Source organism: Indicator indicator, chromosome 27 (assembly GCF_027791375.1).
Source record: "Indicator indicator isolate 239-I01 chromosome 27, UM_Iind_1.1, whole genome shotgun sequence".
NCBI lineage: Eukaryota > Metazoa > Chordata > Aves > Piciformes > Indicatoridae > Indicator > Indicator indicator.
The window spans coordinates 1,796,645-1,814,938 of record NC_072036.1 but is presented as its reverse complement, the minus strand read 5'-3'; the positions used below and the strand labels follow the sequence as shown (position 1 = coordinate 1,814,938).

Sequence of the window (18,294 nt, the reverse complement as noted above, 5' to 3'; positions counted from 1 at the left end):
ACTAAGCCTTGCATCACCAGCCTCAAATCCCAGATTAAAGCAGGCAGATTTACTTCTCACATTAATACTTAAACCAAGCATGAATTTCTATCTTTTTTTCCTCTCAAAAAAAACCAACCACCAAATCCAAACATTTTTAAATCTTCTGTTGGGGCAAGATTTAAAAATAGCAAAGCAGTAAGGCTTTAAAAATGGCATTTATCCAGTAAAAAAAAAAAAAAAACCCAAACAAATCCAAGCAATAATTTTACTCAGATCAGACTATACAGGAAAAGGACTTGAAGAGAAATTGATGTAACTTCTCAGAAAGCCACCAGTATGGGCAATTTTTTGTGGTGAAAGGGAAGTATCTTCCAACTGTATCTGACCTCTGCTCTTGTAAATAGATCGAGTCTCCCACGTGCCCATGGGGATGCATGTACAGGTACAGGAGAGCTCTTCCACAGAATCACAGAATTGTCAGGGTTAGAAGGGACCTCAAGGATCACCCAGTTCCAGCCCCCCTGCCATGGGCAGGGACACCTCACACTACAGCAGGTTGCTCACAGCCACATCCAGCCTGGCTGCAAAGACCTCCAGGGATGAGGCTTCCACCACCTCCCTGGGCAACCTGTGCCAGTGTCTCACCACCCTCATGGGGAAGAACTTCTTCCTGACATCCAATCTGAATCTCCCCATTTCTGGTTTTGCTTCATTCCCCTGAGTCTTGTCACTCCCTGACAGCTTCAAAAGTCCCTCTCCAGCTTTCTCGGAGCCCCTTTCAGATACTGGAAGGCCACAGTAACATCTCCTCGGAGCTTTCTCTTCTCCAGACTGAACAGCCCCAACTCTGAACCTGCCCATTTCTATCTTTGTTCATCACCTGCTGCCCTGTCCATGTCCTGGTTTGAGCCACCAGCTGCTCAGGACAGAGGGCAGAAGGTATTTACCCAAAAGGGGTAAAATAACAACACCCCACAGAACTGGAGGTTAAACAGAAAATACTACTTACAAAAATAAACAGAGGTATCAAAGCACAAAAGTAGATAAATACTCAGGATCAGTCTTGGCCAGCTCTGCAGCTGGACCCCCCGAAGCCAGGCCTCAGTAGGCCCCAAATACCTGCCCTCCAACACTAGGCCTCAGTAGGGTCAGAGCAGGCCTCACCACCCCCTGCAGGAGCTGGGCAGGCTCGGCCCTGGCTGCACAGCAAGGCTGCACTCCCGCCCCAGCCACACACACACAGCAGCACTGTGTGTCCAGAGCAGGCAGGCGACAGACAAGGAGAGAACTGGCTGTGAGCTCTGCTTGCATAGGGAGATGCAGGATTATGGGATGGAACAATTACAATGTCCTGTTCCTCCCACTGGGAATTTCTACTCCTCTGGAGGAATTATCTCTATGGTAGGACAGTTAGTCCTTAACCTGCCCAGGAGGCCAATCCCATCCTGGGCTGCATCCAAAGCAGCATTGCCAGCAGAGCCAGAGAGGTGATGCTGCCACTTTGCTCTGCTCTGAGGAGACCTCACCTGGAGTGCTGTGTGCAGGTCTGGAGCCCTCACTATAGGAAGGACATGGAGCTGATGGAGAGGGTCCAGAGGAGGGCCATGAAAATGCTCAGGGGGTTGGAGCACCTCTGCTACAAGGCCAGGCTGAGGGAGCTGGGGGTGTTCAGCCTGGAGAAGAGAAGGCTCCAGAGACACCTATTAGCAGCCTGCCAGGACCTGAAGGGGCTACAAGAAGGATGGAGAGGGACTGTTTGCAAAGGCCTGCAGGGACAGGACCAGGGGCAAAAGCTTCAGACCAGAGCAGAGCAGATTGAGATTGGATGTGAGGAACAAGTTCTTCACTATGAGGGTGGTGCAACACTGGAACAGTTTGCCCAGGAGGTGGTTGGGGCCCCATCCCTGGAGATATTCAAGGTGAGGCTGGGCAGGGCTCTGGGCAACCTGATCTAGTTGGGGATGTCCCTGCTGACTGCAGGGGGTTGGACTGGATGAGCTTTGGAGGTCCCATCCAGCCCTGACCATTCTATGATTCTACGACAGTGCAGTTACCACCCTGCAAACTCCAAAGCCTGTTCTTTTAATCAAGACTGGAGAGGGGGTTGGTTGGTTGGTTGGTTTTGGTTTTGTATGCTCAGCTTTAGCTACAAAATGTGTAGGTGTGAAGATAGTAGTTTTGATGAGTCCCTATCACAGCTTATTCCAGGTTCAAAATGAAATGTCAGCTGCATTCCTGCTTGAAACACCAAGGGATGCTTAATCAAACTGAGCAAGGAGCCTTCCTAGCCAGCTAGCTGGGTATTTGGGATACCTATCATTGATTAATCCAATCTAAATCCCATCATTCATTAATCTAAATCCCATCATTGATTAATACAATTTAAACCTGTCATTGATTAATTCGATTTATATCCCATCACTGGTCAATCTAATCTAAATCTCATCATTGATTAATGCAATTTAACACCTATCATTGATTAATCCAATTTAAATCACATCATTGGTCAATCTAACCTAAATCCCATCATTGATTAATACAATTTAAAAACCTATCATTGATTAATCCAATCTAAATCACATCATTGGTCAATCTAATCTAAATCCCATCATTGATTAATCCAATCTAAATCACATCATTGGTCAATCTAATCTAAATCACTTCATTGATTAATACAATTTAAAACCTATCATTGATGAATCCAACCTAAATCCCATCGATTAAATCCCATCATTGATCAATGTAATCTAAATCCCACCACTGATTAATACAATTTAAATCCCATCATTGATCAATCCAATTAAATCCCACCACTGATTGATCCAATCTAAATTCTACCATCAATATCAACTTCAGAAGTCACTGACAAGGCAGAAGAGATCAGGGTGGTTTGGCTATTGTTTGTTTCCCTATCTCCCTTGTAACTCTCCCCTCTCCCTGGAAGTTTCTAGAGGCAGACTCAATTAACCCAGGCCAATGTTTTATGAGGCTAATTCAAACTCCACAGCAGTCCTTCCACACTGGGTACTCAATCATCACATTTCTTGCTTGGTTAGACAACTGGTTTGTAGCAACTGTCCCCAAAGCAATTTTCTAACATACTCAGCTCTGTTCTCTTATTACCTACATCAGCAAACATGACCATGAGGACAAGAGACCCCCTCCTTCCAGAGGAATCAGACACATCATCCATCAGTGACAAGCTTAGCAGGACACAGCAGTGGGACTCATTTCTTCCTGACCTTACTTTTTACACCAACAGAATTTTGGTTTCACAAAGAACTCCTCAGTCCCTCCACCAGGATGGTACAGGAAGACAGAGAGCCTTACTTTTATTCTATAGTCATCAGTATCTACAATAGTTGCTACTCTGATAAATACAGGATTTCTCTTGTCAACCACTTCAAGTTTCATGTTTTTCTGAAAGCCATGAGAAGGTTTCTAGGAAAGAAGAAAAAAAAAATATGCAGTGAAACAGAAGAAAACCTCCAAAATCTCACAGTTGCAAAGCACATCAAATCCACAGCTAACTTCTGCCTGCCTTTTCTCACATCTGCCCTCCCACTCCCACAAATCCAAGCATAAAAAGATCACTCAGAGCAGTGCAATTAAACCAGAGAAATTAAGTAACTATTGTGGGATGCCAGGTTCTGCTGTTGAGCCTTCCAAACATGCAAGGAAGGAAATTCATTGGGGTTTTCCCTAAATTCTATACAAAAGCTTTCCCAGATATTTCCCAGTGATGTGCTCTTGTGGCCAAGAGAGCAAATGGTCTCCAGGGATGCCTCAAGAAGAGTGTGTGCAGCAGGTTTAGGGAGGTTGTCCTCCCACTCTGCTCTGCCCTGCTGAGACCACAGCTGCAATACTGTGCCCAGTTTTGGGCTCCCCAGTTCAAGAGAGACAGAGACCTGCTGGAGAGAGTCCAGTGGAGGCTATGAGGATGACTGCAGGACTTGAACATCTCTGCTGTGAAGAAAGGCTGAGAGCCCTGGGGCTGTTTAGTCTGGAGAAGAGAAGGCCGAGAGGGGATCTATCAATGTCTGTCAATACCTGAGGGGTGAATGTCAAGAAGCAGGGGCCAGGCTCTGTTCAGTGGTGTCCTGGGATAGGACAAGGGGCAGTGGACACAAAGTGGAACCCAGGGAGTTCCACCTCAACATGAAGAGAAAGTTCTTTGGTGTGAGGGTGCTGGAGCCCTGGAGCAGGCTGCCCAGAGAGGTTGTGGAGTCTCCTTCTCTGGAGACTTTCAAGCCCCACCTGGATGTGTTCCTGTGTGACCTGCCCTAGCATTCTGCTCTGTGTTTCTGGCCAACAGTTTCAATGCAGAATGGAATGAAACTGCAGACCAGCAGCATTTCATGCCTGTGAAATGCTCTACAGGACACATATTTAGGTTTTTCAGCCTGTGATTTGGTGGATCCATCACTCACTCAGTCTTCCACTGAAAACATAACTAATGCATGGTGTAACAGTAACTACTCAGAACAAACAGCTCCAGAGGGATGGTTTGAAGACTGTTCTGGCATGAAATTAAAAAAAAAAGTCTTTGTTAGGAATGGCAGATTTTGTCTTTGCCATCTATAGGTAGGACAGCTAAAGCCAAAAACATTCCCATTTCAAAGTAACATAGTCACAGGAAGTGGTAAGGGTTTCAATTTAGCTTATTTTCCTATAAATCTATCTGTCCCTGAAAGACTTTCCAGAGCATCAGAGTTTTTTACTCAGCTTCAGAACTCTCTTTCCTCCCATAATACAAAATAAAATATTATAACCATCTCAGGAAGAACTCAGAGATTCCTAGAATCCTAGAATGGTTTGGGCTGGAAGGGACCTTCAAGATCACCCAGTTCCAACCCCCCTGCCATGGGCAGGGACATCTCCCTGCAGCCCAGGTTGCTCAAGGCCTCATCCAGCCTGGCCTTGAACAGTTCCAGGGAGGGGACATCCATGACCTCCCTGGGCAACCTGTGCCAGTGTCTCACCACCCTCACTGCAAAGAATTTCTTCCTCATCTCCAGTCTCAATCTCCCCTTCTCAAGCTTCAATCCATTGTCCCTTGTCCTATCACTCCAAGGCTTGTCAAAAGTCCCTGCTCAGCTTGCCTGTAGCCCCTCCAGGTACTGGAAAGTTGCTCTAAGGTCTCCCTGGAGCCTTCTCTTCTCCAGGCTGAACAGCCCCAGCTTACCCTCACTCCAAATCAGCATTTTGTCTCTATTAAATTGCTTCCTTACTGCTCCTCACAGTCAGCATTGATATGGTTCCCAATATGTTAGCACAGAAAGCAGGGAGGGGATCTCCCTGGGCTCTGAAACCAGAAGGCAAAGCACAGCTGAGCCCCTCCTCTCCATCCTCCAAGCCAGATGGCTTTGTCTATGCTTTTTAGGTACTACATCATCCCTAGGTGTTCTGGTGCAGTGGTACAGTGGTACAGGGCTGAGCCCTGCCACCAGTGCTTTCCCAGTTCCATTCTGTTAGTGCCTGCACACCTGTGGCATGTTCTTTTCAGCTTCCCAGTGCAGACCAGTGGGCCACTGGTGGGACTTTCCCTTTGCCAAGCTCTGCAGGGTAGCTGCTCCTTGAACCCAAGGGGAAGAAACTCAATCATGGATATTCTGAGTGAAAGAAACTTTGCTTTTAAGCCTGATGTAGTCAAAGTCCCAGTGCTCCACTGTTCTGCCAAGGTCTGTACCTTCCAGCTATAACCCAAGACCTTCCCAATCCTTCAGGGATTCTTGCAGGGAACAGAATATTTGGACACATTTTGGAGTGGGAACTGCAGGCAGTTATAAACTCTTGATGACCTACTGACCCCAGGAACTGCTGTAAGCACCACATTTCCACTTTGGTTAACCCAGCTCTTAGCAAACTGTTATTCAGAATGAGTGGCCCTAAGCTGACAGAAGTGAGACAACCCAGATTGAGGGCACTGGGAGCTGATGCTGGTTCCCTAAAGCAAGCCTTGCTGCATGACTGAGCAGCCTACCTTCCTCACTGAAATGCTGAGAGCTCAAGAAAGCTGGGTGCCACTGCAGGGAACCAGCAAGCACAAAGCTCAAAGAGAAGGATGTTGCCCACCAACACCACAGTGAAGCTGGGCAGCTGCCCCTGGGTGCTGCCCAGGTGCCCTAGTCACAAGCTCACAGGAGAAGTCTCCTCAGGGGCTGGCTATTGTCAGAGACAGTCATAGAATCAAAGACACAGAATGGCAGGGGTTGGAAGGGACCTCCAGAGATCATCCAGTCCAACCCCCTGTCAGAGCAGGGTCACCTAGGGCAGGCCATACAGGAATCCATGCAGGCAGGTTTTGAAGATTTCCAGGGATGGAGACTCCACAACCTCTCTGGGCAGCCTGCTCCAGGCCTCCAGCACCCTCACATTAATTTTTTTGTCCCATGTTGAGATGGAATTTCCTGTGATTGAGTTTGCATCCATTGCCCCTTGTCCTATCATGGGGTACCACTGCAAAGAGCCTGGCTCCATCCTCCTGACATCCACCCTTCAGATATTTGTAACCATTGATCAGATCCTCTCCTTCCCTTCTCTTCTCCAGGATAAACAACCCCAGGGCTCTCAGCCTTTCCTCACCACACAGATGTTCCAGGCCCTCCAGCATCCTCATAGCCTTCATTGGACTCTCTCCAGTAGTTCCCTGCCCCTCCTGAACTGGGGAGTCAGGAACTGGACATAATCCTTCAGATGTGGTCTCAGCAGGGCAGGGTAGAAGGGGAGGAGAACTTCCCTTGACCTGCTGGCCACACTCTTCTTGATGCACTCCAGGAGACCATTTGGCTTCTTGGCCACAAGGGCACATTGCTGTCTCATGGAGAACTTGTCCACCAGGACTCCAAGGTCCTTCTCTGTGGAGCTGCTTTCCAGCAGGTCACCCCTCCCCTGCACTGGTGCCTGAGGCTGTTCCTCCCCATGTGCAGGACTACACTTACCCTTGTTGAACTTCATTTGGCTGTTCTCTGCCCAGCTCTCCAGGCTGCCCAAGTCTCTCTGAATGGCAGGGAACCAGATGGGCAACCAGACTGACCTCCTATGGTCATTGTTACACACTCACTGTGCTTCTTGCACCATTGCAAGTGCACTGCTAGAAATGCCTATGTTCCAAAGATGTTCTGATGCCTCAGTAGCTACCTCATCATTTCTAACAACTAGGCAGCAATTTCCTACAGCAAATTACATTCATTAGCAATATTGTGCAGCATTTCATCCCATTGATAACAATTAATAAAGCACCAGTGATTGATAATGATGATGGTCTGATTTCTAAGAGGAAGCTTGCACAAAAACAAACCAACTATTATGCAACTTATTAAGTGGACTGCATTTGCCAACACAGGAACACCATGTCTGTATCAATGAGTTACATGCACTGAAAAGCATTTTCTCACCACTTTAAAAGCCCTTGCAGGTGCAGGTAAGGAGCTGGTTTCTTCCAAATACTTCTCCCAAGAGAAATGCTTAGCGTGTGGATAATCTGGCACAGAAGAGATGTGAGCAAAATGAGACATTGCAGTGCAGAACAAAATGAATGTCTGAATTACAAAACCCTAACACTTGTGTAGCAGTGCTCTGATTTATGCTTCAGGTTTGTCAGATAATTACAAGCAAGGCTGCTCTCAATTGGCTCTGACAAATTCCCCATGTAGGTTACAGAACTCTACAATCTTCTCATAACTGAGAAGTACTGAGGAGCTAGAAGGAAGAAAAAAAAGGTCACAATTGCTTTGGGTATGAGAATAGAAATAATGTGTCCTGGAAAAACCTGTCCACTTAATTCAAGAAATTCATTGAAGTATTACAAAGCTAATCCTGCCTTTGATAATTTATAGGCAGACCTCATCAGTAGGAGCTTTGTACCACATTAGAGCATACCTGAGCCCTGGCTGCTCTTTCAGTGCATTTGGTTCAGCTGCCTTTCTAAACCAAGCCAGCCTGGAGATTTACTCCAGGAATAATTCCCAGAAGTTGTTGCCCTTCTGAGGAGGTGTCATGGTTACAAACACCTCATGCAGGAAACAGCTTTGCTCTTAAAGAAAAGGCAGGGCCTGGCTTCTGCCTTGAATCTGCATTGGAAGTTTAACTCACAGTTGCCATGTTAGGATTCAGCAGCTAGGCCAGAGTGAAACCAGTTCTGATTTGGGTTGAAAGGGGTTCCAGTCTTTACCACCTCCTGGCAGACACATTGCTCACACCTTTCCAAGACTGCTGGCCATCTGATCAAGTTGGGTTTGTCCCATTCCAGTTTTCTATAATCTCAGACCACAGGTGGTGGTGTCCACAACAGGACATTCACACACAACAGCCCTGAAAAAGAGTGGGCTCCCATTTCCTACTGGTGAATGCACTTTCACTCTTCTCTATTGTCTCTTGCTGTGTTTTCTCCCTTCCAATGAGCCCTCACACGTTTGATTCCTTCAGCATGGAAGGAATCTTCTCAACCCATCACCTTGCATGTTTAGTCCACATGACCATGTTCTCCTTATCTAACAATTCCACACCCCGGGAATGTGGTTTTCCAGCATTTTCACCATGTGAGTGTTGAGATAGATGAATACATTCAGCCAACACTACAACCTTGTTTGGATTCCAAGAGCTGTCTTTCATGGAGGGATGTCTCTGCACTGAAGCACCCTCAACACCTAATGTCTATCTCTTGGACTTCTCATTTCAGTATATTATCTCTTGTAAAAAAAAATTCAGAACTCCCCAAAAACTTCTTAATTACAGAAACAAAAAAATAACACCAAATCAGGAGAGACAGCAATAAGGTGATTGTAAGTTTTAATGCTGCCAACCTCCCTCAGTCTTGCAGAGGTACCAAGATACAAACCTGGTGGGGTAATGAGAGTCCTTTTATGTTCTTTACACCATCCAACAGGATGAATGTGTGGGCTGGCTGCCTCACACCTAGAGAGGGGGAGAAAACAAGGCAGTGAAATGCAGTTCTTCAGACAGCATGTACAATTTTGGCCAGGAAGGAACTGTGCACTGAGGAAAGCCAAGGCCAGGTGGCAATGTGAGCCCCTGGGGTTGGCACTGCTCTGCTTGACAGGCACATGTCAGCAATCCTTAACTTGTGGCAGGAGAGCATGTCCCAGGGGGAGACTCAGACATGGAAAGACTCAGTATTTCCCATAGGACACTTTGAGCTCTCTTACATTTTCCCCACAGTCTCTTTCATCCATACAGCTCATTCATTTTCATATCTACTGCTCATGGAAGTGACCTGCTGGAAAGCAGCTCCACAGAGAAGGACCTTGGAGTCCTGGTGGACAGGAAGTTCTCCATGGGACAGCAATGTGCCCTTGTGGCCAAGAAGCCAAATGGTCTCCTGGAGTGCATTAAGAAGAGCGTGGCCAGCAGGTCAAGGGAGGTTCTTCCCCTCCACACTACATCTGGAGTACTGTGTTCAGTTCTGGACTCTCCAGTTCAACAGGGACAGGGATCTGCTGGAGAGAGTCCAATGGAAGCTACAAAGATGCTGAAGGGCCTGGAACATCTGTGTGAGGAGGAAAGGCTGAGAGCCCTGAGGCTGTTGAGCCTGGAGAAGAGAAGGCTGAGAGGGGATCTGATCAATGGTTACAAATATCTGAGGGGTGGGGGACAAGAAGGGGCCAAGCTCTGTTCAGTGGTGTCCTGGGAAAGGACAAAGGACAAAAGATACAAACTGGAACCCAGGAAGTTCCACTTCAACATGAGGAGAAACTTCTTTGGTGTGAGGGTGCTGGAGCCTGGAGCAGGCTGCCCAGAGAGGTTGTGGAGTCTCCTGCTCTGGAGACTTTCAAGACCCATCTGGATGTGTCCCTGTGTGACCTGCCCTGGGTGACCCTGCTCTGGCAGGAGAGTTTGACTCAGTGATCTCTGGAGGTCCCTTCCAACCCCTAATATTCTATGATTCTATGAAATTCAGATCAAGCGAACAAGATGATGCTTGTTGTTAAAAAAAAAAAAAAAATAAATACAATTGATTAATTCAGAACAACAGTTTCCCAAGTGGGTCTCCACCTGAAGATCTGGACACAGTTTTCAGTTAGTAATCAGCATTTTCCTTAAACTAAGATCTCTGTTCCAGGCTCATTTTCTATTTTTGAAAGATTTACTTTCCCTTTGGGGCAAACAGACCTTTTGGCATTTTGATTTTCCCTTTAGGAAATGTAGATACAATCTGTAATGAAAATATTATCCCTCCAAAACCACTGACACACAAATGTCTCCTAGCTATAAATGGTAACATGGCCTCAAGAATGCTACTCACACTACTTGATTGGGAGAAGTCACTTAACAGTGCTTAGAAAAAAAGGAGAAAATCACAGAAAGCATCCTGCAGCCCCATCTAGTGCAGAAGTGAGAACGGTTCACCACTGACAAGTGCACAGTTGGGATTATTTGAGGTCAGGACTTCCCAAAACGTTGCCCAGGAGGTTATGGGATGTGTCCTGAGGTGCACATCAAGCCACACTGCCATACACTCAATCTGAAGTCTGATCAGACAGCAGCATGGTGATCTGGTGATCTGCATGAACTGTTAGGGAGCTAGTGTCAGAAGGATTATTAGGAATAGCTGAGGGACCAGGAGTTGTTTAGTCTGGAAAAGAGAAGGCTGAGGGGAGACCTCACTGCTCTTTACAACTCCCTGAAAGGAGGTTACAGTGAGGTGGGGTTTGTCTCTTCTCCCTGGTCCTAGGTTACAGAAGGAGAGGAAATGGCCTGAAATTGTGCCAGGGGAGGGTTAGTTGGAGATGAGGAAAAATTTCTTTGCTGCAAGAGTGGTCAGGGACTGGAACAGGCTGCCCAGGGAGGTGGCAGAGACACCATCCCTGGAGGTGCTCAAGAAACCTGTGGTCATGGCACTCAGGGCCATGGTTTGATGGCCATGGTGGTGTTGGGTTGATGGTCGGACTCAGTGATCTTAGAGAGCTTTTCTAATTCAAACAGTTCTGTGGTTCTCCAAGTCAAAAGGAACCCTGGGATGTTGAGATTGACAATTTTGACCCTAGCAGATGAGCTGAAATAGCACAAACAAAATGCTCATGGCTGGGGGCAGAAACCAGCACTTAAAGATAACATATTTCATAAAATCATAGAATGGTTTGGGCTGGAAGGGACCTCCAAAGCTCAACCAGTCCAACCCCTCTGTAGTCAGCAGGGACATCCCCAGCTAGATCAGGCTGCCCAGAGCCCTGTCCAGCCTGACACTGAAGATCTCCAGGGGTGGGGCCTCAACTTCTTCCCTGGGCAAATGTTCCACCCCTCTTGTGGTGCAGAATTTGTTCCTCACATCCAATCTCAATCTGCTCTTCTCTCATTTCAAACCATTGCCTCTGGTCCTGTCCCTGCAGGCCTTTGGGAACAGTCCCTCTGCAGCCTTCTTGTAGCCCCTTCAGGTCCTGGAAGCCATGTGGCAATTAGTTCTCTCCAGGCTGAACACCCCCAGCTCCTTCAGCCTATCCTCACAGCAGAGGTTCTCCAGCCCCCTGATCATTTTCCTGCCCTCCTCTGGACCTGCTCCATCAGGTCCATGTCCTTCCTGTGTTGAGGCAGTTGGAGGGGTGGCTCAGGGAAACACCAAACACAGTCCCTCTGGCAACCTGTTCAGTGTCTCACCACCCTCACTCTAAAGAATCTCTTCCTAACCTCCACTCTAAACCTACCCTCCTCAAACTTCAATCCATTCCCTCTTGTCCTGTCACTCCCAGCCCTTGTCAAAAGTCTCTTCCTGGTTCTCCTATAGGCCCTGCAGGTCCTGGCAGGCTGCCCTAAGGTCTCCCTGGAGTCTTCTCTCCTCCAGGCTGAACAACCCCAGCTCCCTCAGCCTGTCCTCATAGCAGAGGTGCTCCAATCCCCTCCTCTGGACCTGCTCCATCAGGTCCATGTCCTGGGAGGTCTCCCCAGGACACAAACCCTCACACCAGGGTCTCTCCAGCACACAAACCCTCACACCAGGGTCTCCCCAGGACACAAACCCTCACACCAGGGTCTCTCCAGCACACAAACCCTCACACCAGGGTCTCGCCAGGACACAAACCCTCACACCAGGGTCTCTCCAGCACACAAACCCTCACACCAGGGTCTCCCCAGCACACAAACCATCACACCAGGGTCTCCCCAGCACACAAACCATCACACCAGGGTCTCTCCAGCACACAAACCCTCACACCAGGGTCTCTCCAGCACACAAACCCTCACACCAGGGTCTCTCCAGCACACAAACCATCATACCAGGGTCTCTCCAGCACACAAACCCTCACACCAGGGTCTCTCCAGCACACAAACCATCACACCAGGGTCTCTCCAGGACACAAACCCTCACACCAGGGTCTCTCCAGGACACAAACCATCACACCAGGGTCTCTCCAGCACACAAACCATCACACCAGGGTCTCTCCAGGACACAAACCCTCACACCAGGGTCTCTCCAGGACACAAACCATCACACCAGGGTCTCTCCAGGACACAAACCATCACACCAGGGTCTCTCCAGGACACAAACCATCACACCAGGGTCTCCCCAGCACACAAACCCTCACACCAGGGTCTCTCCAGGACACAAACCATCACACCAGGGTCTCTCCAGGACACAAACCATCACACCAGGGTCTCTCCAGGACACAAACCATCACACCAGGGTCTCTCCAGCACACAAACCATCACACCAGGGTCTCTCCAGGACACAAACCCTCACACCAGGGTCTCTCCAGGACACAAACCATCACACCAGGGTCTCTCCAGGACACAAACCATCATACCAGTAGTCATAACTCTCGTCCCAGTTGTCAAAATGCACCAGGAACCTGTTGTCCACCATGTCTGTCACCGTGGCAACACAAATGAAAGTTGGGTTCTTCTTGTCCACCGCTTCCAGCTTCATGCCCACACGGAATCCTGAAGGGATCACTGTCTACATAAAGACATTGCATGGGAGAGAAATGCTGTAACCCCAGGACCCTCCCCAGTGTCCACACTCAAGATATTCATGGCATTTCTTAAGATTCCCAATTAGCTGTTCCTCTCCTCTCCTCTCCTCTCCTCTCCTCTCCTCTCCTCTCCTCTCCTCTCCCTCTCCTCCCCTCTCCCCTCTCTCCCCTCTCTCCCCTCTCTCCCCTCCCCTCTCCCTTCTCTTCTCTTCTCTTCTCTTCTCTTCTCTTCTCTTCTCTTCTCTTCTCTTCTCTTCTCTTCTCTTCTCTTCTCTTCTCTTCTCTTCTCTTCTCTTCTCTTCTCTTCTCTTCTCTTTTCTCTTCTCTTTTCTCTTCTCTTCTCTCCTCTCCTCTCTTCTCTTCTCTTCTCTCTTCTCTTCTCCTCTCCTCTCTTCTCTTCTCCTCTCTTCTCTTCTCCTTCTCTTCTCTTCTCCTTCTCTTCTCTTCTTTCTCCTGTTGCTTGTGCTTGCAACTTTCCTCTCTCTCTCTCCTGTGGCCTTGTCAAGGGATCTCTGTTTTGACTACTGTGTGAGGTAGAGGGAAAGAGGGAGGGAGCCAGGGAGAAGGTGAACAGGTCCGCTGGATAGGTCCAGGGAGGTCTAAGGAGTTTTTGTGTTGTTTATAAATGGCAAATAGATCTCTATTGTACATATCTGTTGTATACTTGGTACATATTCATTGCCTTTCATATCTCTTGACTGTAGTTTGCTTGTAAATAGAGCTTCATTTGCCTCCCTCCCAAGCTGAGCTGGTCTGAGCAGTTTACTTTGGGGGTAGTTCTCTCCAGATGAGTTTTGGGGGTAATTTCAACCCACCACACACCTTACAGAATTTCATACTTAGTTCATTTCATAAACGCAGCTTTCATTTTAGCTTCCAAACTTCCTGAGCCAGTCTGGTGATATATTCTGTAGGCAATTCTCCACATTCTGGGGGTGATTGTTGAGGGGGGAGGAAAAGTTAACCCTACAACAACATTTGAGCACACAGCAACATTAGTAACAAGTGAGTACTCACTGCATTCTGGTTTTCAAACAGGGACTTAGGAGCAGCCTGAGCCTTGCATGCCTTCAGGTAGGAGGGCCAGCTGAACTCTTCCTCCTTATAGCCTACATGAGGGTCAGAAGAGAAGGGGAAGGAATGACAGGCAGGAGACACAAGTTGTATACAGGTCCTTCGACCACAACTGATGGAATGATTTTTTTTTACAACCAGTTCTGAACTCCTTTTTCCAACTTCCAACCTAAAGGGATTCTGTACTATTAGCTACTTATTCCAATTTGAACTCAGCCACACTGGCAAAATGCACTTTTAAAGTCCTTAGGAATTCCACCCCAACAGGAGCTCAGAGAGTCTCTCAGGGAGCCCTGGTTTGTATTATCAGACATTTTAGCAGAGCACACTTCAGAGGAGCTTAGAGAGTTCAAAAGGAAGCTGATGAAGCTTGTCCATTCTTTTATTACAAAGAAGACTCATGTTCTTTATTTAGGGTTGGCTGAGCTTCCCTAGCAAAATGTCAAGCTTTCTTTACACTAACCAAGGAAAATACTCTGCTTGCTTGGCCTGCACATTATTAGCTTCTGGTAGCTGGCTAGGACTGACATTTGAACTGCTCCTAGTCTTCACCTGGGAGGAAGAACAGTCATATAAATAAAGCACCAGGCAAGAGCTCAGGAGATTCCAGCTCAGTTTCAAATCCACCTTCAAAACAAGCTGGGGAATATTTCTTAGAAGATCATTGCCCTCTCCTTGAGCTCCAACCTCCCTGTCCTGGCTGGTATGAGAACTGAAGATCCCCAAGAGGCAGAATGTGTAGAAAGAGCCTGGAAACTAAAATTCCTCCTTTCTCTATATTTCAGGCTTACTCTTTGAAGGAAGAGTTAGTCTAACCTTGGTTAGTCTGTGCCAACACATCAATAATGATGGTGATCAGTATCTAGCAATGAAAATATCCCAAGAGCTTCCACTGAAGGAGTCTCAGCTGCCTGTGAGACCTCACACACATCACCAGCATGCTGCCATTTCATTTGCAGTAAGCATTCATTTGGGGTCTAGGTTTGTTCCTTTAGTTGCTTTCCTAATACCTTAGGAATCACTTCTGGCTCTGTCTTTGAATTTCCACTGAATAAAAAAGGGTAGGATTTCAACTTCAAGATTTTAGAAGGACATCAAGAGTAGAGCTTAACTTGCTGCACTCAAATACTCTAAGTGAATAAAAAAGTTTCTGGTTAAAAGAAATAAAAGTAGTCATTCCAGAATGACACAGATCTGAGAGTTATGGAAAACACCAACACTGCAAATTCCACAGTACCTTTAGGTGGATGAAGCTTGTGACCTGTCCTCTCACACCACCCAACAGGATGGATGTCTGCAGCATCAGCATTGACCCAGAAATCGTAGCAGTCTGGGTACCCATCGAAGTGCAGTCGTATTCTGTAGCCACAGACCTAAAAGCAAGAATGGACAACATCCAACACCACCTTTGGAGATGTTTGCCCTACAGCTAACATTAGGAAACATTTTTCCCAGCAAGAGTGGTCAGGGACTGGAATGTGCTGCCCAGGGAGGTGGTGGAGTCCCCAAGCCTGGAGGTGTTTCAAGGTAGTTTGGCTGTGGTGCTTGGGGCTGTGGTTTAGGGGTGAGCCTTGTAGGGCAGGGTTCTGGGTTGGACTTGGTGATCCTGAAGGGCTTCTCCATGACTTCAGTTCTTCTTGGAATTTTCTTCACATGTTTTCTAGTTTCACTACAGCCTGAGTGAAATGGACACAGCAAAGCTTCAAATGCTAGTGGAGATGCTGGGACAGCACAGGTGCACACAGTGGAGCAATCAGCTCCCTTCACAGAATTCACAGAAACACAGAATCACAGAAACACTCTCCTACTGTCCACTCTAAACCTACCCAGAGGCAGCTTCAGGCTGTTCCCTCTTTTGTGTCACTAATTCCCTGTAAGAGATCAGCACCAACCTCTGCACAACCTCCTTTCAGGGAGCTGGAGACAGCCAGGAGGTCTCTCCTCAGCCTCCTCTGTTTCACACTAACCATCCCCAGCTCCTTCAGTCTCTCTTCATCAGATTTCTTCTCCAGGCCCTTCCCAGCTTCCTTGCCCTCCTCTGCCCTGGCCCCAGCACCTCCACATCTCTCTTGGATTGAGTGCCCAAACCTGGACACAGCACTCCAGGTGTGGCCTCCCCAGAGCTGAGTCCCAGGGGACAATCCCCTCCCTGCTCCTGCTGGACACAGCATTGCTGATCCCAGCCAGGAGGCCTTTGGCTTTCTTGGCCACCTGGGCACTGCTGGCTCCTCTTCAGCTGCTTGGCCATCAGCACCCCCAGCTCCCTTTCTGCCAGCAGCTTCCCAGCCACACTGCCCCAAGCCTGCAGCACTGCTTGGGGTTGTTGTGCCCCAAGGGCAGGCCCTGGCACTTGGCCTGGGTGAAGCTCCTCCTGGTAATGCTGGCCATGGCTCCAATCTACCCAAGTCCCTCTGCAGAGCCTCCCTCCCCTGGTGCAGATCAGCTCTGCCCCTGACTTGGTGTCATCTGAGACCTCACTGCTGACACACTCTGGGTCCTTGTCAAGGTCATCAATCAAGATGTTAAACAGAAGTGGTCCCAACACAAGGCAGACAGGAAATATTCAACCACCAGAAAAGGGGAGAGGTAACCACACAACTGGGATCTGTCTGGGGTCAGAAATAGGAATGCAAAAGCCTAGGCTATTAAAATATGACCTGCAGGATTACAGCTGCTGGAATAGCAGTGACAAGAGAGCAGAGTGCCTGCTAATTCCTTCTTCCCTGTTTTAATGGATACAACAAAGCCAAAAAAGTATTCTGGGTAGAACTACAGAAAAACTCTAGGATGTGTCTGAAATTCAAAGAAAGGTTCTCTTTTATACCATTGAAAGCAAAGAAGTTACTCAGCAGCAAACTTCAGAAATAAGAAAAAATAAATTAAAGCTGCAGCAAAAAGCCCAATTTTCTATTGCACAATAGCTTTTGTGTTTCTGTCTCATGGTGTAACAGCAATTTTTCAGCATTTCCCATGTATTAGAATGTGTGAGGATGAAAGGCTGGGAATTTGCTCAGGGAAATGAAACAGCCACTGGCAGGGGGTTGGAACTAGACGATCTTTAAGGTCCCTTCCAACTCAAAAAGTCTTATGATGCTGGAGCACCTTCACTACAGGGACAGGCTGAGGGAGTTGGGGTTGTTCAGCCTGGAGAAGAGAAGGCTCCAGGGAGACCTTAGAGCAGCCTTCCAGTACCTGAAGAGGCTACAGGAGAGCTGGGGAGGGACTTCTGACAAGGGCTGGGAGTAACAGGATGAGGGACAATGGATTGAAGTTTGAGAAGGGGAGACTGAGACTGGAGATTAGGAGGGTGAGAGTGGTGAGACACTGGCACAGGTTGCCCAGGGAGGTCATGGATGTCCCCTCCCTGGAACTGTTCAAGGCCAGGCTGGATGAGGCCTTGAGCAACCTGGGCTGCAGGGAGATGTCCCTGCCCATGGCAGGGGCTGAAACTGGATGATCATTAAGTTCCCTTCCAACCCAACCCATTCTATGCCTACCTTGTACAATTTGCCAACGGAGGCAATTTCTGAGGCCATCAGGCTGAAAAAACTGTAACCCACCTGCAGCACATTAGTGTCAGGCGTTTGCATCAGTGAATGGAGCAGCTGCAAATACTACAGGCTAAATTCTATGGCACTGCTAGGTGTCAGTTGCCACACTTCTGTTTTTTTCAGGTTATTTTCTCTTTACATTTAATCTCTAGGATTACAGAAAAAAAAAGCCTCACACCTCCTGTCTCTCTCTCTGTGAATAGTCTCTGCTGCATGGCACCTGCAGACACTCTTTACATGTCTATCAGGGTGATTTAACACAAAGATATTGAAAAGCCTACACAGAGTAGGCTTGGGGTTTTTTTCCTGCACACAGTTTCTGTCTGATTTTTAAGGAGGAGTGAGGCCCTCCAGCTGCTGCTGTTTGGCTTCAGTCTCTCCCCTGCTTACCTCAGCCACTGTCAGCACACAGTACATGGACTGGTGCTCAGGATCCACGCCCTCCAGCTTCATCCCTGCTTTGAATCCATTCTTGTTGTATGGAAAAGACTGATACTGCAATGGAAAGAAGAGTTTCAGTGCTTCTGAAAGTACACCAGAGAGACAGAACACCTTTGGAAGGGGAAGAACAATGTTTATCTGTTCATGTTTCTGAGAAAACTGATCAATGGTGTTAAAATGTTTTTACAAACATAACAGTGAAAATCCCCGACTCACAGCATTACTGAAGCTGGAGTAGAGCTCTGAGGTCATCCAGCCCAGCCTGTGACCTAACTCCACCACCTCCACCTGACCATGGCACCAAGGGCCACAGCCAATCTCTC

The 18,294-nt window shown here is 47.7% G+C and overlaps 1 protein-coding gene across 1 annotated transcript in view; it reads right to left on the bottom strand.

Moving 5' to 3' along the window:
• L3MBTL3 (L3MBTL histone methyl-lysine binding protein 3) overlaps positions 1–18,294 on the bottom strand; it is a 72,917-nt gene that overhangs the window by 21,510 nt on the left and 33,113 nt on the right. Inside the window, exons 7-13 of the mRNA XM_054393002.1 lie at positions 17,921–18,025; positions 15,217–15,352; positions 13,923–14,014; positions 12,738–12,889; positions 8,822–8,898; positions 7,380–7,465; positions 3,313–3,423 (exon numbers count right to left, since the gene is read on the bottom strand). Coding sequence (XP_054248977.1) covers positions 3,313–3,423; positions 7,380–7,465; positions 8,822–8,898; positions 12,738–12,889; positions 13,923–14,014; positions 15,217–15,352; positions 17,921–18,025 — 759 coding nt within the window. The remainder of the gene's footprint in view (positions 1–3,312; positions 3,424–7,379; positions 7,466–8,821; positions 8,899–12,737; positions 12,890–13,922; positions 14,015–15,216; positions 15,353–17,920; positions 18,026–18,294) is intronic.